This window comes from Equus przewalskii, chromosome 17 (assembly GCF_037783145.1).
Source record: "Equus przewalskii isolate Varuska chromosome 17, EquPr2, whole genome shotgun sequence".
In the NCBI taxonomy this organism is placed as follows: Eukaryota; Metazoa; Chordata; class Mammalia; order Perissodactyla; family Equidae; genus Equus; species Equus przewalskii.
The window spans coordinates 76272819-76299236 of record NC_091847.1 but is presented as its reverse complement, the minus strand read 5'-3'; the positions used below and the strand labels follow the sequence as shown (position 1 = coordinate 76299236).

The 26418-nt window shown below is 38.6% G+C and overlaps 1 protein-coding gene across 2 annotated transcripts; it reads left to right on the top strand.

Moving 5' to 3' along the window:
* The first annotated feature begins 865 nt into the window (after window positions 1-865).
* Window positions 866-25064, top strand: SUMO1 (small ubiquitin like modifier 1). Of its 2 annotated transcripts, XM_070580754.1 has the most exons (6): window positions 1561-1793; window positions 4371-4410; window positions 11433-11507; window positions 17235-17312; window positions 20288-20359; window positions 24225-25064. In XM_070580754.1, exons 1-6 carry the CDS (start codon window positions 1576-1578, stop codon window positions 24291-24293), a joined length of 552 nt encoding a protein of 183 aa, XP_070436855.1. In that variant the 5' UTR covers window positions 1561-1575; the 3' UTR covers window positions 24294-25064. The 2 variants fall into 2 exon arrangements, with proteins under 2 accessions (XP_070436856.1, XP_070436855.1); XM_070580755.1 differs by lacking the exons at window positions 1561-1793; window positions 4371-4410 and adding an exon at window positions 866-1498.
* Window positions 25065-26418: the final 1354 nt, after the last annotated feature.

Genomic DNA, 26418 nt, shown 5'->3' with positions numbered 1-26418 from the left:
TTCTAGTTGTGGCATGTGGGACGCTGCCTCAGCGTGGTCTGATGAGCAGTGCCATGTCCGCGCCCAGGATTCGAACCAACGAAACACTGGGCCGCCTGAAGCGGAGCGCGCAAATTTAACCACTCGGCCACGGGGCCAGCCCCAAAAGGAAAACGTTTTTTATATTTGATTTTTTTTTTCGTTTGAGGAAGATTAGCCCTGAGCTAACACCTGCTGCCAATCTCCCTCTTTTTGCTGAGGAAGCCTGGCCCTGATCTCACATCCGTGCCCATCTTCCTCCACTTTATAAGTGAGACGCCTGCCACAGCATGGCTTGCCAAGCGGTGCCATGTCCACACCCGGGATCCAGCCTGGCAAACCCCGGGCTACCCGGTTGCCCAAGGGGAACATGCAAACTTAACTGCTGCACCACTGGGCTGGCCCCTAGACAAAAGTTTTTAACTTTGATTAAGTCCAACGTATTTATTTTTCTTTCGTTGTTTGTGCTTTTGGCGTCATATCTAAGAAGCTCTCACTTAACCCAAGGTCAAGTTTTATACTTATGTTTTCTCTTAAGAGTTGTAGCTCTTACATTTAGGCCTTTGATCCGTTTTAAGTTAATTTTTCATGTTTTGAGGTAGTAAACCAAATTCATTTTGCAAGTCGGTATCCACTTGTTCCAGTAACATTTGTTGAAGTGCTTCTTTCACCATTGAATTGTGGCATTCTTGTGCAAAATTAATTGATGTGTGAGGGTTTATTGATTTATTTCTGGAATCTCAATTCTATTCCATTTGTTTACATCCTGATTCTCTACGCTTATGCCCGTAGAGCCACTGTATTTTGAAAAAGAAATCATAGAAGGATCATCGTTAACTCAGAGCAAGGAATTCACGGGTTGGAATCAGCTCATCGAGATTGTGTCCAATGGGATGACTGTTTTGCTTTCTTTTTTTAATCAAGGTCATGTGTTTGGCAAGCGGGGGAAGCAGGGCGCTGGTTAACCAAAAACGTTAGCTCTGGGGTCAGAAGCACAGGGATTCAATTCAGATTATTTAGGAAGGCTGACGAGCCAGGCCGGGAGACAATAGAAGCGTCGGGCTCGGCGTTCAGAGACGCGCAAGGTGTCCGGGAGGGAGGAGTCTGGGCTGTCGCTACGGTTCCCAACAGCAACTTTGGGGACCGGGAACTGTCGCCGGGGGACGGGCGCGGGCCCCGGCGCTCGGCGGCGCTGAGGAGACTGTCGTTGAGTCACTCGCGCGACCACCAACACAGCGGCGCGCGAGCCCTCCCGGCCGTCGGCTCCCCGCCGTTTTCCCGCCTCGCCTTCCCCTCTCGCCCGTCCCTCCCCCGGCGCGTACCGGAAGTGACGCGAGGCGTAGCGGAAGTCCCTCCAGCCGCGGTGTTGTGCTGTAGGGAAGAGAGACGGATTTGTAAACCCCGGAGCGAGGTCCTGCGTGCCCGAGGCTGCTGCTGCGCGGAGACCCCGGGGGAAGCCGCCGTCACCATGTCTGACCAGGTACCGGGCTGGGCGCGCGCGATGGCGGGGCCGAGGCCCTCCTCGGCAGGGCCGCCTGCCGCTCAGCCGGGGCCGGGATGGAGGCGCGGGGGAGGGGAGCGCGCCCTGGGGGAGGGGGCGGCCGGTGGGGCCTCGGCCCGGGAGGAAGGGAGTGGGCTGGGGCCGCAGACGCCGGGGCCTGCCGCGGGCCTCCGGGAGCCGCCCTGCCGCTCCCCGGGCTCGCTCGTCCCCTCGCCCCAGCGCCTCTGGCCGCGGCCTCCGTCAAGTCGGCCCCCTTCTGTCTCCAGTCCACCAGGTGCAGAGCCCGGCTTCCACCCCCCGCGAGGGTCCCTGGGGAGCCCGTCCGCCTCCCTCTCCGAGGACTGATTGCAGAAGCGGGGCCCTAGGCCCCGGTTATGTAACGGGAGAGAATCCCTGCCCTGGAGGCTCCGGGCCCTGAAAAGCGGCTGTACTCCACTTTTTGGTCTGGGTCTTTGGGTAGTTCCTGAGTGGGGACGTGGGGGCGGGGGCAGGGAGACGCGGTCTCGGGTTGCTGGGAACCTAGAAAGCTCTGCTTTCCGTCCGGATTGCGATTGCGGCGAGGGCCGGGCCGCCGCCGCGCTCGGAGTCTTGCCGTGTGGGGGTGCGGAGCTGTCGCCTCTTTTCTTGTACTTTCCCTTTCCTTACTCGGGATTGGTTGAGCGGCTCTCCAGTTGTAAGAGAGCACTCAGAATAACCAAGAAAGAAAGTAGCACAAAACTGCTAGAGCAACTCAAAACATTTCATCTGGGCATTAACCTGAAGGTGACTGATCCCTTGTAGGAAAAGGATAGGAAAGCTCCGTGTATGGAGAGCAGTTGCAGAACATTTGTAGAAAGCTGCGGATTTTGGCAAAGTGCTCCATCTCAATGTTAGTATTTACTATCAAGTATTTCCTTGGAATTTGCACTCAATCAGGAGTATTCGGTTTTCCGTAGTTAAGTTTTTCTTCCTCATCTTTTTGTAGTTAACCACGCTTATGGCTAGTTTTTAATTCGTAAGGTTTTTGTCTGGACTTCGTTTTGTTGCTCAGGCGACATTGACTTTTTAAAGTATTTTTGGACCTTTTGCTTGTTTAGTGATAGTTATCTAGGAAACTGTTTTTCATTCAACTCCGTAGTGTACTTGAGCTTTTAAATTTAACACTTATTCCCCTGGCTTTTAACCTAGTTCAGTTTTGTACCACTTGGTGAGAGCAAGTGATGCTTTTGTGGATTTGTACTGTCGTGCAAAATGCACATGTATGTTTTTAAAGCTTAACCATAATCTAGATAGTTTTGGATGGGTCTTCTTACTAACAGTCGAGGTTAATTCCCAAGTTGGTATGGGAATGGCATTATAAGTATTTCCCTAGATAGTTGTTTACTTGGTTACCAGGGAGGGAGGAACAGGTGTAAATGCTCAGTTTCGTCAGCCTTTTATTTTGATGCTCAGAAGTGGCTAGGAAGCATGTTGAAACAGAAATGTACAGAAGGACTTATGAAGTAAATGGTAGAATTTATTCCACCAGATTGAATTCCGGTCATTTAAGAAAGACGTGAGGGAAAAAATAAAGGACCTGGGGCACTAACAGGTGGCTGTAGGCCAGAGGTTCTTTAGATCCTTTTCAGGGGGTCCTCGAGGCCAAAACTATTTTCATGATAATACCAGCACATGACACATTATTTGTCTTTTTCACTCTTCATTCTTTCATGAGTGTTTAGTGGAGTTTTCTCAAGACTTAAATGACCTGTGGTATTACAACAGATTGAAATGTAGAAGCAGATGTGAAAATCCACCTGCTTTCTGTTAAGGCAGGCATTGAGAGATTTGCAAGAATGCAGAAACAGTGTCACTCTTCTCATTAGTTTTGTTTTGGAAACTATTTTTAATGAAAATGTTCTTTGCTAATATATAATGAGTTTATTGTTATTTTAAAAATGAATTAATATTTAAAACATTTCTTGGTGGTTTCAGTGTCTAAATATTGTATACCTCAGTAGACATAACCAACCTGACAAAAGCTTTAGGGGGTTCTAAATAATTTTTAAAAGTGTAAAAGAGTCCTGAGACCAAGAAATTTGAGAACTGTTGCTTTAGGTTGATTGACCAGCATCATTATTAATAATCAGGACCCAGTACAGTTCCAGTGTTGAGTACTAAGGATTTAAAGAGATATGCAGCTCCACTCTCACCCTTAAGAGGCTTATGAGTGAGAGTAAGAATCCCAAGTTACAACTATGCAATATCAGCAGATGAGACTGAATCACAATCTTAATTTAAACCAGATTCTTTTAGAATCATGTGTTTTCTGAAGTACCTCTCAGAAGGTTATTGTCTGTTGCTAAGATATTGAAATTGAGTAATAATTTCAGGTTAAAATAGGTGGATATTAAATTCACACGAGACTTAAATTGCTGGGTTCTCCATTGATTAATGAAAAATGATTATTTTTGGAATTTGAGTGAAATGCTTTCTTATAATTCTGACAATGCTGCCATTATGTAGTGGATTTGTGGACCATTATTGAATAATCTTCTAAAATAGTTTCTAAACCTGAGGTTCATGGACCTTAAGGGCTGAAAATTCACTGAAATTGTATAGATTGTTTTGTGAGTATTTGTGCATGTGTATTTTTTTTAAGGGAGAAAGAAATAGCTTTCATCAGGGGTACATGATCCCTCAAAAAGGTTAAGGACTAGACTTTAACCAGTAACGGATTGGGTGCTCTCCTTTAGCCTAATCACCTTGCAGCAAAATTAAGCACTCACATAGAACCAGAAGCTTAATATCAAATGGGCAAGGGTGATTTGTCCAAATATTTTCCCTTTCTCCTTCCCCGTCTTCAAGTTTATCTTTTTTTTTCGTATGTCAGAATCATCAAAGGCAGTGAGGACTTCAGCTCTTCAGTTCAGGTCTGTTAATTTGTAATAATTTGGATGACTGGTTTGCTTTAAATGCTAACTGAATCTGTTATGACAAGGTTCGTTCTCCCTGCCCCCGCCTCAGAGTCAGAGAGAGAGATTGATTGAATGATTTCCTTTTATCTTTGGTCAAGGATTTGGACCATTATGTAATTGAGGTTATCTGTTGGTTCCTAACAAGCTACCTCAAAACTTAGTGGCTTAAAACAACAATCTTGTAATTTGCTCATAAATCTGCCACTGAGCAGGGCTCTGTGAGTTGGACTCATCATCGCTCCTTGTGTGGGGGCCTCAGCTAGGCTTACTCAAATAGCTGGACTGTTCTTACAGTCTCAGGGCCTCTGTGAGTGGTCTCATCATGTGTTCTCTTCAGCCTGGGGATCCCAGGATAGTCAGACCTATGGCAGCTCAGGCCTCACAAGAGAGTGAGTGTTCCCAGAGAAGCGGAGTGGAAACCTCAAGCCTCCTGGGACCTAGCGTTGGAACTCACTTTCGCATTTGGTTGGTCAGGCAGTTCACTGAGGCCAGCCCAAATTCAAGAGATTTATTTATTTTTATTGAGATATAATTGACATGTCACATTAGTTTCAGGTGTACAACATAGTGATTCAATATTTGTATATATTTTGAAATGATCACAATAAATCTAGTTAACATCCATCACCACACATAGTTACAAATTTTTTTCTTGTGTGAGAACTTTTAAGGTTTACTCTCTTAGCTTTCAAATATGCAATACAGTATTATTAACTATAGTCACCAAGGGAAAGGCATTTAGACTCCGTTTCTCAAAGGGAAGAGTAACCGTGAATTTGCAGTTATCTTTAATCTATGACATGAATTGTATTTCTTCTGTTAGGATAGCATTATTCCCTGCAGTGTTCTTTATATCTCCCTGTTGCTGTTTACTGATCTTAGTAATTGTTGGCTTGAGAGAGCAGAAGAATACGATGAACTGGGCGTATATTAAAATTCATAATTGTGTATACTACTATTTATATCATAGAATAAGTACGTTAAACTGTAGCTATGATTTGAGCAGGTAGTGATACATACATTAAGCATTCCATGGCCTAGGAGAGTAAAGATATGTTCTCTCTTCTCTCTGATAGATATATGAGGTGCTGCTAGTGGGTGTTGCAAACATATAGATTATAATAAAACATTTCAAAGCAAATGTCACCTAAACAATACTTAATAATATTTTGAAAACTGAATGTGATTGTTATGGTTAGAGTACTCTTGAAGGTTAGTTGAGTAGTTCAAATTGCAAAACTATAAAGCAATTGTCAAGTATGTCGTGACACCCATTAGTTCCCCAGGGCAGTTAGAATGTCTCCGTTATAGCTTTTTATATAGTGTTACAGTTATTTACTTAAGTGTCTTTCTCCATTGGACCATTTGCTTTTCAGGGTCAGGAATCAGGCTTTCTTCATCCTTTTTTTCCTGAAGTGCCCGGGCAAAGTGACTGGATACTTTAGTAAAAGTTTTTGAAGGAATGAGTGGTCAGATTCATTCATTTATCAAGTATTTCTTGACTGTCAGTGTGCTGTCAGCGTCATTCTCGGCCCTAGAATTGGAGGGGTGCCTCAGAAACATGAAGCAGCAGGTCCTCCTCCTCCTCTTTCAGTTCCCGTGACGTTTGGGTCCGGAGGAAGGGCTGGCTGTCCGAGTGGAGTCGTTTTCCTTTTATGATGCTTTTGCATACCTTCTTGACCTTTACTTCTATTTGCGATAGACCTGGTAACTTTATCTCCAAGATCAAATCATTTGCATCTTCCAGGACATTGGGATTGTTACGGATAATTTTCTCTAAGCCATGTAGTATTCCCATTTTGGAATTTCCTGAAATTGTGATTTTTTTTTTTTGGTAGATAATTATCTGATACTCCAAAAAAGTCATGTTGGTAAGTTCACACAGGTTTTATCATTGAGCACCTTAGTTTTACGGTTAAATTTTGAATATTCCTACAACATGACTCAGATTTATTTAAAGATGTATGGTATTTGTTATGCTTTTCTATTTCGACCATTCTTTTTGCCTGTGATTGCCTTTGCTGAGCTAATGAGAGTCTGAAGGAAAAGACCTGAAGGAAGGAAGGGTGGAGTTCTGTTTGCTGGACTCACTGTTCTCAGTGTTCAGGGCCAGTTATTTTTAAAGGTTTTACTGAAGATTAATATACATATGAAAAAGTGCACATAAATGGATAGTTTGAACTTTCACAAATTGATCATGTTTATGCAGCCAGCACCCAAATTAAGAACCACTAGCCTAACTAACACACAGATTAGTTTTGCCTGGTTTTATACATTATAACATGATATAAGTGGAATCATACAGTGTATACTTCTGTGTCTGGCTTCTTTTGCTCATTGTTTGGAGATTGTCCATATTATTGTGTGTAGTTGTATCTTGTTAAATCTCATTGCCGTATTGCATTCCATTGTGTGAAGGTACCACAATTTACTTCTCCATTCTGCTTTTCACGCACATTGAGGTGGTTTTCTAGGACCTGTTTTTAACATGAGCCAAACGATACCTATTTACAGCACTTCCTATGTCGGGTTAGATTGGTTTTGGCCTGAATATCAGAAAATCTGATATATAGTAAGTTAAACAAATATGCAGTTTATTTTTCTCATGAAATACATCCAGACGTAAGTAGTTCAGGGCTGGTAAGATAGTGCCACAATGCCTTCGTATGCCTTTCTCCTCCATCCTTAACAGCTCATGCTTGTCTCCTTGTGGGCACAAAAAGGTTGCTTTGTATCTTTGTTCCAGGCAGGAGAAAGGGATAAAGCAAAGGGAAAAAGTATACCAAAAACTATGTCATCTTTTCTCTCATTGACCAGCACTGCATCATGTGGCCTTAAGAGAAGCTGGGAAATATTCTTTTTTAGCTGGGCACATTTAGGCTTCCCTTTGTAAGGAAGAAGGGGAAAATGGATATTGGATAGGTAATGAACAACTGCCTGTCTGCCATACCTCATCTATGTGCTGGTACTTTTAGATACGGTCAGGCCAGTTTGTTCCAGGCTTTGCATACGTCCGTAGTCTAGGATCAAAGAGTAGGGTTTACACAACCAGTGCAATTTTCAATTATAATTTTCAGTTCCTGAGAAGTTGTCTGTGCATGTTTAGTGTTTAACCACAATTGTAGGGTTGAATGTAGATTTACAGAAGACCCAGTGTCTTGACAGCCCGACTTAAACTTTGAAGTTATGGAGCTAAATTTGGTCAGTTCCGTTCCAGATCTCTAGTACCGTCTCATTAAGTTTGAATATGTGTAGCATGAAGCTGAAAATGTATGTGTATTTTTGTGTTTTTAGAATTGTGGTAAATTCATTGAATTATGAGGGAGAAGACTTTATGGTGATTTTGGAGTTTGTATTTTTTAATAATGGATATAAGTATTAGAATTATCCAATTTAACCCTTGTTGAGCTTGCTTCATTAGGAAATAAAGTAAACTGATATGTTACAGTAAGACCTATGGTTAACAGAATTTTTGGAAACTTTGAGTGAATGCATTTTTATGAAATGTTTTATTATGGAAAATTTTAATGTACATATAATTGTACCTATATATCCATCTCTTGGCTGTCTTATTTCAGCTGCACAGCCCCACTTGAATCCCTCATGTTATTTTGAAGCCAGTCCCAGACATTTTATCTGTAAATATTTCAGTATGTATCTCTAAAAGAGAAGTACTTTTTCTTTTGACATGACCAGGATATTGTTGTCACTCCTTAAAAAGTGAACAGATTTGTTAATGTCATCAAACTAGGGTAAATGCATTCTTTGTTTTTGGATTTCCTCAGAATCTCCCCTCATTCAGAAGAACGAACAACCCTTGTATGAGTGGAAGGGTCGGTGACAGACTGTGGGTAAAGTGTGATGCTCTCTCCATGTGATTGGATTGTCAGCATACTGATTGGCAGAGCACTTCTAAGCAAAGTCCTTGTTTTTTGACTTTGAAATGGCACAATAAAATCCTTCTCATGAATTTTTTATATTTTTAAATGAGGATCGTTGTGTTTTCTGTCCTTTCCAGTCTAATTCTCTTTCCAGATCCAGCCGTCTTCTATTTCCAAGCTATTCCTTCTATATCTTGCAAAGAAGAGTTGATAGTGCCTGGTGTCTGATAAATTCCTTTACCATTCCAGGTACCATGATTCAGTCTCTGGATGACACCTGAAAACTTAGAGGTTTTCAGTTCCTCTCTTTGATCTTGTACATACATTTACTTTTTCTTAGGTTACCAGGTTTTTCTGCTCTTGGGCTGTGCATCCTCTCCAGCCAAATCAACCGGCCCTCTCTGGGATTCTCTTTTCTCTGATGACCTGGTGTCCCAGACCCAGTGCTGTATGCTTGCACTGTTTGGTAGCTAGTGTGCCATACCATTCTGTATTGGCTGCTTTTTTACGGGGGAGAGAAGGAAAGAGCATACAAAAGACGCTGAAATCTCTGGAGACAAACTTTGGCCTTTTTTATCTAAGATCTTCTCACTTTCCAGACTAGTTTGTCAAAAGAAAAAAAGGTAGCACAGGAAAAATTGGATGGCTGCGTTAGGCAAGCATGAGGCTGTTAAACAAGTGGCACCGATGACACTGCTGTGGGGCTTCAGTCTGGAAGACGTCGCCGAAATGGAGCGACTAGGGAAAGTGGCGCCTTGTTTGTGGAAATAGCAAATCCCTGTGTTCACATGTTCTTATGAACGGAGTGAATTCTTATTTTCAACTGTGAATATAAAAATCTGAAAGGATTTTTGTTTGGACTGACTGTTGTGTAGAGTAGAAGTATGAAGCGTTAGTAACATTTTGTGGTATGATACAGAAAGTAGTGCTGTCACCTTAATTCAGCGAGCATTAAATAATTGCCTAGTATTCGCCTGGCACTACAGAGATTATAAAGATGAAAAACTTAGGACCCTCTCCTTATACACTTACGGTGAGACAAGACATACAAAACCATCACAGAAAACATTAATTTATTTGGCAAGCATATTGAATATCTTCAAAGTACCAGGCACTGTGCTTGACCAGAAATACAAAGAAGAGTAAGGCATGCCAATAAGGAGCTTAGTCTAGTGGGAGATACAGGCATGCGAATGTGGTTATAATAGATACAAGTAAGCAGTATGGGACATTTAAGAGGGTGGTCTGGGAAATCATTTTGTAGGAAGTGATGCCCGAGTGGTCTTGAAAAGGGATTAGGGTAGGAAAGGACATTCCAAGCAGAGGGAATTAGCTTGTACAGAGATAGGGGAGATAAGATAGAGGGTGCCATGTTCAAGGAGTTGTAGATAGTTCAGTATGGCTGGAGCAAAGGGTATTATTAGTAAGAAACAGGAGAATAAGGACCAGCACAGGAAGGACCACTGTGTGTCAGCTAAGGAGTTTGAACTGAACCCTGAAGATTCTGGGCAGGTCAGATGGCATTTTATTTTATTTTATTTATTTATTGTTTTAAAAGATTTTTCCTTTTTCTCCCCAAAGCCCCCGGGTACATAGTTGTGTATTTTTAGTTGTGGATCTTTCAGGTTGTGGCATGTGGGACACCGCCTCAGTGTGGCTTGATGAGCGGTGCCATGTCTGCGCCCAGGATCCCAACCTGCGAAACCCTGGGCCGCCTCTGCGCGTAAACTTAAAACTCGGCCACAGGGCTGGCCCCCACTAGCCTCTATCTTAAAGTTAAAAGCTACTTCTAGTTTAATATTTTCTGTTAAATTTTGAGTGTCAAAGAGTTTATTAGTTTTAAGTTACTGGCGTGAGATACACAGGTAAGGCCGTTATTTTATTTTTAAGATACAATATGGTTGGTTATATTCTTATCAAGCATGGATTAACACTTTGAAATTGTTATGAATAATATAGTATATATTTAAGTAAGTGAATAATTTATTTGGTGGCCAAACAAAGATATAGCACATGGGAAAGCTGCTTCTATCACACCATTGAGTGAAATTTTCCAGGCTTCCTCCTTTACTAAAAGTGGCTTACGGGTCCGCCCCCGTGGCTGGGTGGTTGGGTTCCTCTGCTTTGGCAGCACGGGGTTTCGCCGGTTGGGATCCTGGCTGCGCACGTGGCACCGCTTGTCAGGCCATGCTGGGGCGGAGTCCCGCATGCCACAACTGGAAGGACGCACAACTAAAAAAAATATGCAGCTATGTACCGGCGGGGCTTTGGGGAGAAAAAGGAAAAAATAAAAAATCTTAAAAAAGAAAAAGTGGCTTACTTTTCTTAGATACTTCGTGGTGAAGTTGTTTCAACTAATTTATTGTGTTAGTTTCGTTTTCTTTTCAGTATCCCTTCATTTGGAATTCCTTTGTGACTCTCTTTTCTTTCTTCCAGTCTGGTTTCCTCTTCCCTTTTCCTGCTTACCATTTGTGCTTTTCTCTCATTTAGGTTCAATTCCCCTAATTCTTTTTCAGCCAAGCCTAATCTTCTGACATTGCATATAACGCTTCAGGTAGTCTAAAATAGTAGGTGAGAGAAAACTGATTTGTTTTGACTCTAGAGTATGTTAGGCCAGATGCTTGGCCATTTGATTTCCTCCTAAATAGAGTTTGCTTATGCTACTATGATTAATTTGTGTTTCTTAGTATAGTTTTGTAATGGGCGTAGTTAACTTCTCCCCATAGGCTGTGAGAAGATAATCTTGGGTTCAGAATGTTTGGTTAAGAATTCATGGAGAATGAGCTTCCTTTGACTAATAGGAATTGACTGTAAGGGTAATGGTTTCCAGGTTGTTCCTCTGCCCAGCAGAGTGGTAATTTGTTAGAAATGCAAATTGCAGCCCTACCCCAGACCTACAGAACAAACTGGGAGTGGGGCCTAGGGGGCTTAACCAGTCCTTGGGGGGTTCTGATGCACGGCGAAGTGTTATTACCATTATTGTAGGATATTGTAAGAAAAGAGACCTCGTTCTTGATTTCTAGTGAACTAGTGTTTGGGACAGTAATTGGGTTGGGACCTTTTTTGCTCTTTTCTTTAAATGTCCTTTTCTTTCAGGAGGCAAAACCTTCAACTGAGGATTTGGGGGATAAGAAGGAAGGAGAATACATAAAACTGAAAGTCATTGGACAGGTGAGTTTCATTATTTTTCTCCTTTGACTCTTCCTTGAATCTGTGAATAATTTCTAACACATGGGAAAAGTGATTTAGGTAAGGCAAGTTATTTATAAAAGGCATTTTTATTTACTATGTATGCATCTCTTGGAAGTAGAAGAGGCTGGTACTGTTTTTTTTAATTGGTCTGCTTTGCAGATTTAGATCACCTTAATTTCGCCAAATAAACCTGTTTTTTTCGTTAGCAGTCGTCAATGGCAAATACAGTGGATACTATTGAGTTGATAAGGCTGAGGCCAACCTTAAACAAAAGGACCTCTCTGCCCTTTTCCTGACCCTTTGCTTTTTCCTGGCACCTCATTTCTCCAGACTCTGGCCTGTATCTTACTGACCCTTTTTGAGATGTTTGCTGATACTTAGAAGGTTAGCTGAAAATTGTTGGAGGAATGAATCTTCATAGTTGTTTTTTTTAAAGGGCAAAAGACAGAATTGGTGGACTCTCACCATCAAAGCATCAGCGTACCATTTCCCCACATTCTCCCAAACGTGAAATATTACCAGTCTTTCAATTTTGTGCCAGTATGATAGGTAAAAGAATTTTATTTTGCATTTCTCTATCAGTGAGGTGTAATTTTTTGTCTACTATGTTTATGTTCTTCTATTGTGTGTTCATATCCTTTTGCCATTTTCTGTGATTATCTCATTTTGAAAATTTTTTATGGTGATATAATTCATATACCATAAAATTCTCCATTTTAAAGTGTATAATTCATTGGCTTTAGTACATTCACAAGGCTGTGCAACTATTGCCGCTATTTAATTCCAGAATGTTTTCATCACCCTAAAAAAGACATGCTGTACTTACTAGCAATAACTCTGCATCCTCCTCTCCCTCCACCCTCTAGCAACCACTAAGCTAGTTTTTGTCTTTATGGATTTACCTATTCTGGACGTTGCATGAAAATGAAATGATGTGATATATGGCCTTTTGTGTCTGGCTTCTTTCATTCCGCATATTTTCAAAGTTCATCCAAGTTGTAGCGTGTATCAGTATTTCATTCCTTTTTATGGCCAAATAATAATTCATTGTATGGATATACCAGTTTGTTATTAAGTTCATCAGTTAATGGACATTTGGGTTGTTTCCATATATTGGCTATCATGAATAATGTTGCTGTGAACATTCATATGTAAGTTTTTATGTAGATGTGTTTTTAGTTCTCTTGGGTATATATCTAGGAGTGGAATTGTTGGGTCTAATACAGTGGTAATTTTGTTTACCTTTTTGAGGACCTGCCAAACTATTTTCAGCAGTGGCTGCATCATTTTAATTCCCACTGGCAATGTATGAAGATTTCAATTTCTCCATTCTGGTCAATACTTACTGTTATCTGTCTTTTTGATTATAGTCATCCTACTGGGTGAAGTAGTATCTTTTTCGATTTGCATTTCCCTGATGGCTAATGATGTTGAGTATCTTTTCATGTTCTTATTGGCCATTTATACGTCATGTCTGGAGAAATGTCTCTTCAGATGTTTTGTCCATTTAAAAATTGGATTATTTTTTTATTTTTGAGTTGTAATAATTCTTTTTATATTATGGATATTAGACCTTAATCAGATAGATGGTTTGCAAATATTTTCTCCCATCTTGGGTTGTCTTTTCGCTGTCTTGGTTATGTCCTTTTGCAGCACGTGGTTTTAAATTTGGTGAATTGATCTGTTTTTTCTTTTGCTGCTGTGATTAAGTCTTTGATCATTTTTGTCCGGATTTGAGGTAGATTCTAACTTCTTTTGCATGTGGCTATCCATTTGTCCCAGACCATTGGTTGAAAAGTCCATCCTTTTCCCATTGAACTGCTTGGCATCCTTGTCAAAAATCAAGAGAACATAGATATTATATGGCTTTATTTCTGGGCCCTTAGTTTTATTGCATTAATCTGTATGTCTCTCCTATGCCATTGATTACCTTTTTATTTTTTTAAATTTTTTATTATTTTTTAATTGCAGTAACATTGGATTATAACAATATATAGCTTTCAGATGTACATCGTAATATATTTTGAATTCTGTGTAGATTACATCATGTTCACCACCCAAAAACGAATTAGAGTCCTTCCCCTCACATGTGAGCCTAATCACCCCTTTTGCCCTCCCCCCCTTCCCCTATGGCAACTGCCCGTCCAATGTCCATTGCTATGTGTTTGTCATTGTTTTTATCTTCTACTTAGGAGTGAGATCATACGGTATTTGACTTTCTCTCTCTGACTTATTTCACTCAGCATATTACCCTCAAGGACCATCCATGTTGTCACACATGGCCAGATTTCATCATTTCTTATGGCTGAGTAGTATTCCATTGTGTATATACACAACATCTTCTTTATCCATTCGTCCCTTGATGGGCACCTAGGTTGCTTCCAAGTCTTGGCTATTGTGTATAATGCTGCAGTGAACATAGAGGTGCATGTATCTTTATGCATTTGTGTTTTCAAGTTCTTTGGATAAATACCCAGCAGTGGGATAGCTGGATCATATGGTAGATCTCTTCTTAATTTTCTGATACTCCATACTGCTTTCCATAGTGGCTGCACAAGTTTGCACTCCCACCAGCAGTGTATGAAGGTTCCATTCTCTCCAGTCCTTTCCAACACTTGTTGTTTCCTGTCTTGTTAATTGTAGCCATTGTGACCGGAGTGAGGTGATACCTCATTGTAGTTTTGATTTGCGTTTCCCTGATAGCTAATGATGTTGAGCATCTTTTCATATGCCTGTTGGCCATCCAGATATCTTCTTTGGAGAAATCTCTGTTCAGATCTTTTGCCCATTTTTTAATTGGGTTGTTGGTTTTTTTGTTGTTGAGATGTATGAGTTCTTTGTATATTTTGGATATTAACCCCTTATCTGATATATGGTTTGCAAATATCTTCTCCCAATTGTTAGGTTGTCTTTTCGTTTTGTTGATGGTTTCCTTTGCTGTGCAGAAGATTTTTAGTTTGATGTAGTCCCATTTGTTCAGTTTTTCTTTTGTTTCCCCTGCCCAGTCAGACATGGGACTTGAAAATGTGCTGCTAAGACGAATGTCAAAGAGCATACTGCCTATGTTTTCTTCTAGAAGTTTCATGGTTTCGGGTGTTACATTCAAGTCTTTAATCCATTTTGAGTTGATTTTGTGCATGGTGTCAGATAATGGTCTACTTTCATTCTTTGCATGTGGCTGTCCAGTTTTCCCAACACCATTTATTGAAGAGACTCTCCTTTCTCCATTGTATGCTCTTGGCTCCCTTGTCGAATATTAGCTGTCCATAGATGTGTGGGTTTATTTCTGGGCTCTCGATTCTGTTTCATTGATCTGTGTGTCTCTTTTTATGCCAGTACTGTGCTGTTTTGGTTACTATGGCTTTGTAGCGTATTTTGAAATCAGGGAGAGTGATACCCTCAGCTTTGTTCTTTTTTCTCAGGAATCCTTTGGCTATTCGGGGTCTTTTGTTGTTCCATATAAATTTTAGGATTCTTTGTTCTATTTCTGTGAAAAATGTTGTTGGAACTTTGATAGGGATTGCGTTGAATCTATAGATTGCTTTAGGAAGTATGGACATTTTAACGATGTTAATTCTTCCAATCCAAGAGCATGGGATATCTTTCTGTTTCTTTGTGTCTACTTCGATTTCTTTCAACAATGTTTTATACTTTTCAGTGTACAGATCTTTCACCTCTTTGGTTAAGTTTATTCCTAGGTATTTTATTCTTTTTGTTGCAATTGTAAATGGGATTGTATTCTTAATTTCTCTTTCTGCTACTTCGTTGTTAGTGTATAGAAACGCAACCAATTTTTGTATCTTGATTTTGTATCCCACAACTTGACTGTATTCATTTATTGTTTCTAAAAGTTTTTTAGTGGATTCTTTAGGGTTTTCTATGTATAAAATCATGTCGTCTGCAAAGAGTGACAGTTTCACCACTTCTTTTCCAATGTGGATCCCTTTTATTTCTTTTTCTTGCCTGATTGCTCTGGCTAGGACTTCCAATACTATGTTAAATAAGAGTGGTGACAGTGGGCATCCTTGTCTGGTTCCTGTTCTTAGAGGGATAGCTTTCAGTTTTTCTCTGTTGGGAATGATATTTGCTGTGGGTTTGTCATATATGGGCTTCATTATGTTGAGGTATTTTCCTTCTATGCCCATTTTATTTAGAGTTTTTATCATAAATGGATGCTGTATCTTGTCAAATGCTTTCTCTGTATCTATTGAGATGATCATGTGATTTTTATTCTTCATTTTGTCAATGTGGTGTATCACGTTGATAGATTTGTGGATGTTGAACCATCCCTGCATCCCTGAAATGAAACCCACTTGATCACGATATATGATCTTTTTAATGTATTGTTGTATTCGATTTGTGATTACCTTTTTTAAATATTGATTTGTAGGAATTCTTTATGTGTTCTTGATTTTTCTTGTCTGTTTTGTGTGTTGTGAGTATTTTCTCCACTGTCTCTTAACTTTTGTTTATGGTGCCTTTTACTGTATGAATGGTTTATGTTTTTATTAAATCAAGTTTATCAATCTCCTTTTTTTATGGCTTCTAGGTTAAAATCTTGCGTTAGAATAAGGATTTCCTAATGTCAAGATTAGAGGAAAAATTCTCTCTTAAGAGGAAGAAAAAATATTAAAAAAATATTTTGAAACGTTAGCTCTTTTAATTCGTCTGGAAGAATTTTAGTGTATGGTGTGAGGTATGCTGTAGAAATTTTGTCTGTTCATGAAATTATCTATAGGAAGAGAATTTGTTTTTTCTTTATAATTCTAGTCACAAACAAAAGTATAAACATGCACCTTGCAGTAGCATACATTTGTGAACGTGATATGTAATTGTAAGGATTGGCTTTGAAATTTTACAGTATGCAAGTGCCAGTATTCTCTTCAGATGGTTGCCTGTAGTTTGCTTGACAGTCTAGGTAGAAGAAAAGAATCTGTGGTCCTGCAAATCAATTTGACTGACTTGCATTCTTACTCATTTTTCTCAGGTGACAGACCAGACTCTCTGGGGTGACTGTTTATGGCAGGAATCAGTTCCTCAGTCTGTTATTTTATGGTATATGTCTCTCTTGTTGGTTTGACCACCTGTAACGACGCTTCACTTGCGGGGGCTACTTTTGTTTTGAGTTGCTTTTGGGGGTTTGTGACAGTTCAAGTTCTTTTATTTTGAAAATAGACTCGGCACTCAGTATGAAAGAATGCGTTCTTTGACATACATCCTTTTACTTATACTGCTAATTTTAACCCCCAACACACATTGTTTGATTAAGTGTCTTTTGAAATGGGTATAAAGCAACTTTCAGGATGATTAGAGTGTTTTAATAAAACCTGTTAGGAATACTAAAAAGAATGTTTTGGTGGGAAAATGTAGGTGACAAGGTTTCTGTTTTTGTCGTGTACAATCGTCACTCAGTGTCTGCAGGGTGTTGCTTCCTGGAACCCTGCAGATACCAAAACCCGTGGATGCTCAAGTCCCTTAATTGGCCCTCCGTATCTGCAGGTTCCACAGCTGTGGATTCCGCATCCGTGGACTCAGCCAACTTCGCATCCTAATCATAGTAGATACAAGATCTGTGGTGGGTTGAATCTGTGGATGCAGAACCCGTGGATTTGGAGGGCCAATTGTGTGTGTAATTAAATAATTTATTTCAAGCAAAGCAAGTAGTTTACACAAAGAGAGATAATTTTTTTTCTTTTATCTCCTTAGGATAGCAGTGAGATTCACTTCAAAGTGAAAATGACAACACATCTCAAGAAACTTAAAGAATCATACTGTCAAAGACAGGTTTGTATGTATTAAGTACAGAGCTTTATATGTCATTAATTTTTCTTTTAAGGATGATTGCCAAAGGACAAGTGATCTTTTATTATTTTCACCATTAGCAACTCAAGGAGAATACTCCTTATATCCTGTTTAATTGCTTTTTCCCCCTTGTGGCCCATTTCAAAATTTGAGTTCATAAGATATGTGGAACTAGTTTGAAAAATAACTTAGAGTTGTAAAGATAGCTGTATGAATGTTTCTGTCTTGAGAGTTTATAAGTGTGAGTCACAATAAAGGCAAGTACTTTTTTGTGATCACTGTGAAATTTCCTTGTTTCTAACCATGGGTGTTATAGCCATATGTTAAATTTAAGTATTAATATTAGTAGTTTATTATCTTTATACGTTTACTGCTAATTGCATTCTGTATTTTCAACATCAAGGAATTTTCTCTTTTTAAAAAGTCATAAAGAAGTCTAATTAATTTATTAATGCCAAATCCTCACAGATTCTGGCCTTCATGAGCTGGATTATTAGAACAATAACTAATTCCTTTCACCTGCCTGGATTCAAATTCGGCTTCACCACTGTCTGACTGTGGGACCTTGGACAAGTTATGTGCCTTGTTTCCTCCATATTAAAATGGAAATATTACAGTGCCTACCTCATGAAGAGGAAATCAGATGACCTACATAAAGGTCTTAACATGATGCCTAAAAATCCTCAATAAATGTTACCTGTTATTGTCATTATTAATAAAATAGAGGGTTTTTTTTGAGGAAGATTAGCCCTGAGCTAACATTTGCTGCCAATCTTCCTCTTTTTGTTGAGGAAGACTGGCCCTGAGCTAACATCTGTGCCCATTTTCTTCTACTTTCTATGTGGGATGCCTACCACAGCATGGCTTGCCAAGCAGTGCCATGTCTGCACCCGGGATCCAAACTGGTGAACCCCAGGCCGCCGAAGCAGCACATGTGCACTTAACCACTGAGCCACCGGGCTGGCCCCTAAGAGAGGTTTTTAAATAAATGTAATTGGAATTAGTTTATATGGGAGACAACCAAGATATATTTTGATAATTAGATCATATTCCATGATATTAACTCAGGTATTGTAGGTTTTATTTTTAGAAGGCTTGCTTTTTACAGTTTAAATTTGAAACTTAGATAAAAATCACTTTTGCCAGAAGAAAAAGAGATCACCTAGGTGTTAGGATAAGTAAAACAATAAACACTTCTTTCTCTTCTGTTTTTGATGTCAATTGTTAAACTTAATAAAATCTTATTAATTGGGGCTTAACTAGTTCACATTTATAATAATATTGATGGGAGCTAAAATTGAGATGTTCACCAGGGGAAAGGAACATATACGTTAAATGCATTGCGCTAAGGACTTAGGTGAGTTGTCATTTAATCCTAACAATGACTCTGAAGAAGTTTATCTAGTCTTTTCACCCCATCTGATGACCAAGGAGTTGATTATTGAGGAAAAATGGTGCACAGTAAAGAGGTAAATCACAGAGCTGAAGTGAAAATTAAGCTTTGATCCAAAATGGAAAGTGCTAGGTTTGGGGAGATAATTAAAATATAACATCAATTTAGAATAACTTCCAACACTTTTTTTTATGCTTGGGCATATACTTAAAACTTAAGAAAAAGTTATTTTACTTAGTTCACAGAGGCTTGATAGTTTTTCTTATATTTAATGATGTACGACGAATAGGAAACTTAATTTATCTGAACCATGCAACACTTACCCAATAGAGAGAGATTGAAAACTATATAAAGTAAATATTTGTTGAATCATTCTTCCATTTTGATTTTATAGATTGGTTTCTATAGAAACTTTTTTCACTCTGACACAGGATAATGTTTCTTTTTTAAAAGATCCTATAATTAAAATCAAAGACTATCCTGCCTTTGTCAGTTACGTTTATTTTATTATTTAATACAACCCTGGAAGGAATTTGAAATTAAATGGAAGGTGAGTTTGCACGGTCTCCTATATTTATGTACAGTACATATTGGAAGATAGTTTTAATTTTTTTGGATGTTTTTGGGACAGTGTTTGAACACTCAAGCTGGAAACCTTAATACATTAGGTATTGAGCAAAACTGTCATAATACTTTTGGACTAAATAAATGATTCTTGATTTATACTTACTAGTGATTTCTCTTTAAGTGAGTCACCTCTTCCCTTTTAACTATTTGTGTTGACTAAGTGATTGGAAAAATGTGTTTTAATCTTTTGTGATGTTGATAGTGCTATCTGTGCCATCACAGGTTTACTGTAGCTTACCTGGCTAGCTACTGTGCTTTACCAAGTTTCTATGATTTAATCTATTTAAAACCAGTTTTGCTTGTGTAGTTGGAAGCTAGTGAGAGTGCTCATCCAATTTCTGAGTTTATCTTTCATGTTAACTTACAGATTTGAGAGGAAACTATAGAATAGAGCACAGGCTTAGGAACAAGTTTGGCCTTAAATTCTTGGCCAGTTCGTGTGCCCTCTCCATGCTTTAGATTCCCTAGCTGTGAAATGAAGATAAGATGATAATATGTACCTTCTAGGGTGATTGTAATGAACGTTTATGATTATGTATGTAAAATACTTGGTATAGGGAGGGCCTCGCAAAAGTTGGTACTCAATAATTGATAATTATGATAGAATTGGCTGTCTAGTTTTATGTTGTATGTATTCTGTTGAAGCTTTCATGTTTGCTTTTTTTCTTTTTTGGGTGAGGAAGATTGTCCCTGAGCTAACATCTGTGCCAGTCTTCCTCTGTTTTCTATGTGGGTCACCACCACAGCACGTCTTGATGAATGGTTTGTAGGTCTGCACCTGGGATCTGAACCCTCAAACCCCATGCTACCGAAGTGGAGTGCACGAACTTAACCACTATGCCACTGGGCTGGCCACTCATATTTGCTTTTTATGCATCAAAGTTCTTATTATCTTGTATAAGATTTGTGTATACATATGTGTTTTTTACCTTTTTAGGGAGTTCCAATGAATTCACTCAGGTTTCTCTTTGAAGGTCAGAGAATTGCTGATAATCACACTCCAAAAGAAGTGAGTATAATCTCTTCTCTGAGTCAAGAAAAATTTTAAATTCTGCATTTAATGATTTGGTTCACTAATATTAAACTGCCGTTTTTGTGAATATTCTCTGATTTAAGTGGTATATCATTTGTCAGAGAGAAACAGTCTTTTGGATTGAAACTTCCCATATATTGCCTTCGAAAGTACCAGTAAAAAGAGAGGTGGAAAGTGGGAATTGAGTACTGAAATTGTCATTAAGCACACAGTACGTCATATTGAAGATGGAGAGATATTCCCTAGATTTGGCAGATTTCTAATAGAGTTTGATGGTGATGGTGATGTTTTATGGTTTGATTTTGACTTTTGACCCATTTTGCGAGCTTATTAGTGTATAGAAATATATTTGGTTCTGTTGTCTTGGTTTATGTTTTTTAATGCTTCTGTGTCTTCATTTAATTGTTTTATTATAGGGAACATTTTCTTTGTTTATATATTCGCCCCCTCCCCCCCACCCCACCCCCCGCATAGAGGACTCTGAAAGTAATAAAGTGTGAGAGAGAGTGTATATTTATATGTAGACAGATTCCTCCTTCCAAATACAAACTGACATTCTGATAGTGGGAATGATGTATGGTTATTTTTATTTTGAAAACATTTCAGACTCACAGGGTTGTTAGGAGACGAGTGTAATATTCTCCTGTATAACAGCCTTTTCTGTAGATTCACCAGTCACTAACATCCTGCTGTGTTTGCATTATCACTCTCTCTACATAGACATATTGTTGTTATTGGTGGACCACTTGAGATTAATTTGCAGATATCATGACCCCTTCGCCCTAAATATTTCTGTGCTCTCCCCCAAGAGCCACAGTTCAATTAACAAATTTAGGAAATTGAACTTTGATACAGTACTGTTATTGAATATGCAGTCACAATAGTCTGATTTTGCCATTTGTCCCGGTAAGGTCCTTTATAATTTTTTTTTTAACCCTGATCTGGGATTCCATCCAGGATACGCATCCTAACTAGTTATCATGCCTCCGTTGTTTTCTTTATCTGCAACAGTTACTCAGTCTTTGTTTTTCATCACACTGACATTTTTAAAAGAGTACAGGCCAGTTATGTTTTAGAATGTCCCTCAGTTTGGGTTTGTCTGATGTTTCCTTGTGGTGAGCTTCAATTTTGCCTTTCGGGTGGGAGTAGCACCGAGTGAAACCGTGTACTTGCGAGTGCATCAGGTCGGGAGGTGCGTGGTGTCATTGGTCCTGTTGTGTGTAATGTTAACTTTGGTCACTTAGTTAAGGTGGTAACTGCCAGATTTATGTATTGTAAAGTTCTCGTTTTCCTGTGTAATTAATAAGTAATTTGTGGGAGATACTTTGAATCTGTGTGTATGTTCTTCTTTGGGTATTGGCTAGTGGGGGCCCCTTCAGTTTGGCATCTGTGTTCTTTTTGACATGTCTCCATCTTTTTTTAAAGTTTCTATTTTGAAATAATTTTCAACTTACAGAAAAGTTGCAAGAATAGTACAAAAAATTGTACTCTCTTCCACCTAGATTCACCTGTTTTTAACATTTTGCTACCTTTGCTTAATTATTTCCCTCTTTGCCATATATGTGTGTGTATATATATTCCCCGAACCACTTGGGAGTAGATTGCATACACCATGGCCATTAACTACTTAATATTTTAGTGTGTATTTCTTAAGAACGGGTATATTCTTTTACATAACCACAGTACTGTTGATCAAATTCAGGACACTTAACACTGTTAGAATGCTTCAATCTACAACCTAATTTTGTCACTTGTCCCAATTATGTCTTTTATAACAAATTTTCTCCCTCGTCACTGGATCCAGTTCAGTATAAACATATTTTATTGAGGTGTCTCTTCAGTCATTTTTAATTTGTAACACTTCCCTAGCCTTTTTTTTTTTAATCTCATGACATTTATATTTTTGAAAAATACAACCAGTTATTTTCTAGAAAGTCCTTCATGACTGGATTCCAGTTATGTAGTTTTGGCTGGAATATACTACATGAATGGTGATGTGTCTTTCTCAGGGTGTAATATCTGGAGCATGTGAAACCCCTTATGGGTGATGTTAATTTTTATCACTCAGTTTAACTGTCTTTTTTTTTTTTTACTGTGTTATTTTTTTCTTTTGTAATTGAGTAATTTGTGGGGACATACTTTGAAACTATGTGAATATCCTTTTTCTCATCAAACTTGTCCCCTAAGTTTAGTAGCCACCCACCTTCCTGAGTATTTCCTTACTTTTTGGCACGGTATGCTGTTCCAGACCCATGTGGTGTTTTCCCCGTCCTGGCGTGTGCGCTCGCTGCAGCACAGTGGACACTGAGTGCATTTTGCGGCCCCTCCTCACTGTCACTAAGAGATGATCTTTTCACAGGGGTGATGGGGCAGTGGGAGAGCGCAGGTTTTTGGGGAGTGTTCACTCATCCCTACTCATGTGCTGCTTGAAACTGATAGTTTAAGGACACACGCTACCTTCCTGATTTCAAGGTTCCTTGTAATTTTGGAATTTTAGTCCTTGCAGTATTTACTAAGCTATGTGTGCACTTAAGATTAAGTTTTAATAGCATCTTTAGTTAGTAGTTATTTTAATACTCATATATGTACCACAACCAAGAGATCCATAACACTAGAGCCAATCTAATCACTTTAAATCAACATAAGTCTGTGCTTTACTTTCAGATTTCTTAGCATATTTTGATTTTCATATTTTGTAATTCACAAAAATGTCACCTATAAAGTACAAAACTTTTCTCATTAAAGGAGATTATTGACCTTAGACTTTCCTTTAAAATTGTGTTTTCCATTTGTTCTGTGGTGTATCGGAGTTCAGTGGAAACAGTACTAGTTTTGTTTTCAGTCCGCCTAGCACAGTGCCTCCCAGCCCAGCTGCACGCCAGAATCGAGAGTCACGGTCCTTACCTCATGGAGGGCAGCACCTGGGTTTCTGTGTGACACCATGCCCCCAGTGTTCTTTTTTCTTTTTTAAATAAAAGAATACTCATGGTTAAAAATAAAAGTAATAAAAAGCCAAACAACCAAAGTATATAAAATGGAAAATAAATATATTCTGAATATCTGCATTCCCATTTCTCAGAGGCAACCATTATTAATAATATCTTTAAGAAAAAAATTCCAGAGTATTTCAGTGTATATAAATATAAAGCACATTAAAAAAAACAATAATTGCATATACTTTGCTTAAAAAGGGATTTTAAAGGATCCCCTTTTTTTCCTCTAAGAATTGAGAAGGGATGGGCTAAAAAATCTAGCTTATAAAGCTGGAGGTATCAAATAAAAGTAGATGTATAGATAGCTTTTCTGCATTTAGAGTGGTCAGTATCAAAGAAAATAACAGTTATATGCCAGAAGGAACTGTAGATGACAGCAAGACATTTAGAAAGGAATCCTTAGGCAGTATTTTTCTAATTAAAACCATGTGTATTTCAAATTGAGATTAGGCTTTTTGAAAGAGATTCTATCAGGTTATTATATCAAAAAGTAAAATGCTTTTTAGAAACTTATGCCATCAAACTATTAAACTATTAAATACATGTTTCATTAGATTTAACACTCCTTTAAGGTACTTTTCAGAAACACTTAAATTTTCTCTGGTGAGTAAACTGAGAAGTGAAGTTGACTCAGCAAAGTAGGACGAATGACTCCATAGACAGACAAGCAGAGGAAGGACAGACCTCTGCTCTTGAGAGGAAGGGAAACAGGAGTCTTAATCTTAGAACAGGGTAACTGGATCACTTGTATCTTTTTGCACTTGAAAACAGTGGCCACGTAATTGCAGCCAATTAAAAAGTGGTGCTTTTATGTTCTACAGCTAACATATTTTTCTTCCTTCTTACAGCTGGGGATGGAGGAAGAAGATGTGATTGAAGTTTATCAGGAACAAACAGGGGGTCATTCAACGATTTAGATATTCTTTTTATTTTTTTTTCTTTTCCCTCAATCCTTTTTTATTTTTAAAAATAGTTCTTTTGTAATGTGGTGTTCGACACGGAATTGAAAACTGGCACCCTGCCTCTTTAAAACATCTGGTAATTTGAATTCTAGTGCCCATTATTCATTATCGTTTGTTTTCATTGTGCTGATTTTTGGTGATCAAACCTCAGCCCCCTTCATATTGACCTCTCCTTTTTAAAAATTACATGTGTGCACAGAGAGGCCACCTTTTCCAGGACTGTGCATTTTCAGGCTTGTGATAAATAAGACCGACCAATGCGAGTATTCATAATGACTTTCCAATTGGCCCTGAAGTTCTAGCATGTGATTGCTTCACTCCTGGACTATGACTTTCAGTGGGAGATGGAAGTTTTTCAGAGAACTGAACTGTGGAAAAATGACCTTTCCTTAACTTGAAGCTACATTTAAAATCTGAGGGTCTGGACCAAAAGAAGAAGATCAGGTTGGAGTCAAGATGATAGAGATGGTGAGAGTAATGACTGACTCCAAAGATGGCTTCACTGAAGAGAAAGCATTGTAAGATTAAAGAAAAATCTTGACAGAAGATCCCAGAAAAGTTCTAATTTTCATTAGCAGTTAATAAAGTTATTCATGCAGACGTGTATATGACAGAACACTGCTCTTTTTGATTTTATTTGTACTTTTTGGCCTGGGATATGGGTTTTAAATGGACATTGTCTGTACCAGCTTCATTAAAATAAACAAAATATTTGTAAAAACTGTACTAATGTTCATTTTATTTTTAATTGTACAGAAAGAAAAAAGAAAATGCCTAAAACGTAAGGTTTTCTTGCATAATACTGGAAGTTATTGTTTGTACATGGTACAAATAAACTTTTTCTTCAGTATCGTGCGGTGATGATGACCACGACTTTGGAGCACTGAAGGTTACTGAAGTGCCTTCCGAATTACGGGTTTAATTAAGGCAGCAACACCTTCTTAAATACTCAGTGTTCTGCTTTTTAAAAAGTTTGATGTTTCTGTATGGTGCATATATATGACACACTTACCCAATCCTGTTGAATAAATGGACACACCAAAAATTCTTAATTGATTTATATTGATAATTTTAGTTTTCTCTTTAACAATTTATAAAATGTTCTTTGCTTAGTTAAGGTTTGGGATATTTTGTTTATGATTTCCTTTTATTTCTTTGTATCCTAAATATTTAAACTTTGTGTAAAATTAAAATACCAAATTAGCTCCTATTAGAGACCCTATTCTTTTAATTCTTGAATGAGTCACAGAATTCAGTGTGTGTACGCACACACGTAACCCAGTTTGATGTTAGTCCCAGTAGAGTGCCATCTGACCAAGTGAGAAGAGCAAAGAAAATAGCTCTCTCAAGCATTTTGTAAACTGTTAGGGCTTAAATACTCTACTGAAGTCACCTGTTGAAAAATAATTATCTTGCCTTATAAATTTCTCTGTCTGACCTTGAGAAACTATTTGTATTGTGTATATACAGTCTAGGTAAATGACGCTGTTAGACCGTCACCTGGCATGTTACCATTATATTACATAGTGCCTAGGAATTAGGCCCCTTTCTAGAAGATTCTCATTGAGTTGCATGTTTCTGTCAGGCCTGAGTACAGAGCTGATAGGCTATGTGAGCTGTCCAGACTGTACGAGTATGTAGTTTGGTATCCTGTTTTTGTCTGCATCTCTGAAGGCTCTCAGCATTTAGGTGGTGGAGCTTAGCTAGTGGAGAAGTAATTTTCTTGTTTTTAGTTTATTGGGTTCTTCTAAATGCATTGCATTCTGCTATGGTTAACTTAAAAATGTGCTTATCTGGTGTAGTACTGCTGTGGAAAAAGGCCTTTCACAGCAACGATTTAGTAGAATATCAGATTTAGAAGGGACCTTGAGTAATGTTTAGTGTAGCTACCCTACCTGGTGCTTGAGTCCAACATCTTAAGTTTGTAAAAGAAGGGAGAAAATAGTCCATAATGGTACTTTCCCCCACGAGGAACCCTGAGTGTTCTTTCTTCAGTTCTTGGTTGAGTTATTTGAGATGCTCCTTTCTCATCTGGTAAGTACTGTTGAATGATGAGTGAATGTGCAAGTAGGGTGGACAA

Coding starts and splice junctions, on each gene's coding strand:
- SUMO1 (XM_070580754.1), top strand. CDS start 1,576: ATGGAGGCGCGGGGGAGGGGAGCGCGCCCTGGGGGAGGGGGCGGCCGG. Junction 1,794..4,370: donor TTCTGTCTCCAGTCCACCAG/GTGCAGAGCCCG, acceptor TTCGTATGTCAG/AATCATCAAAGGCAGTGAGG. Junction 20,360..24,224: donor ATAATCACACTCCAAAAGAA/GTGAGTATAATC, acceptor TCCTTCTTACAG/CTGGGGATGGAGGAAGAAGA.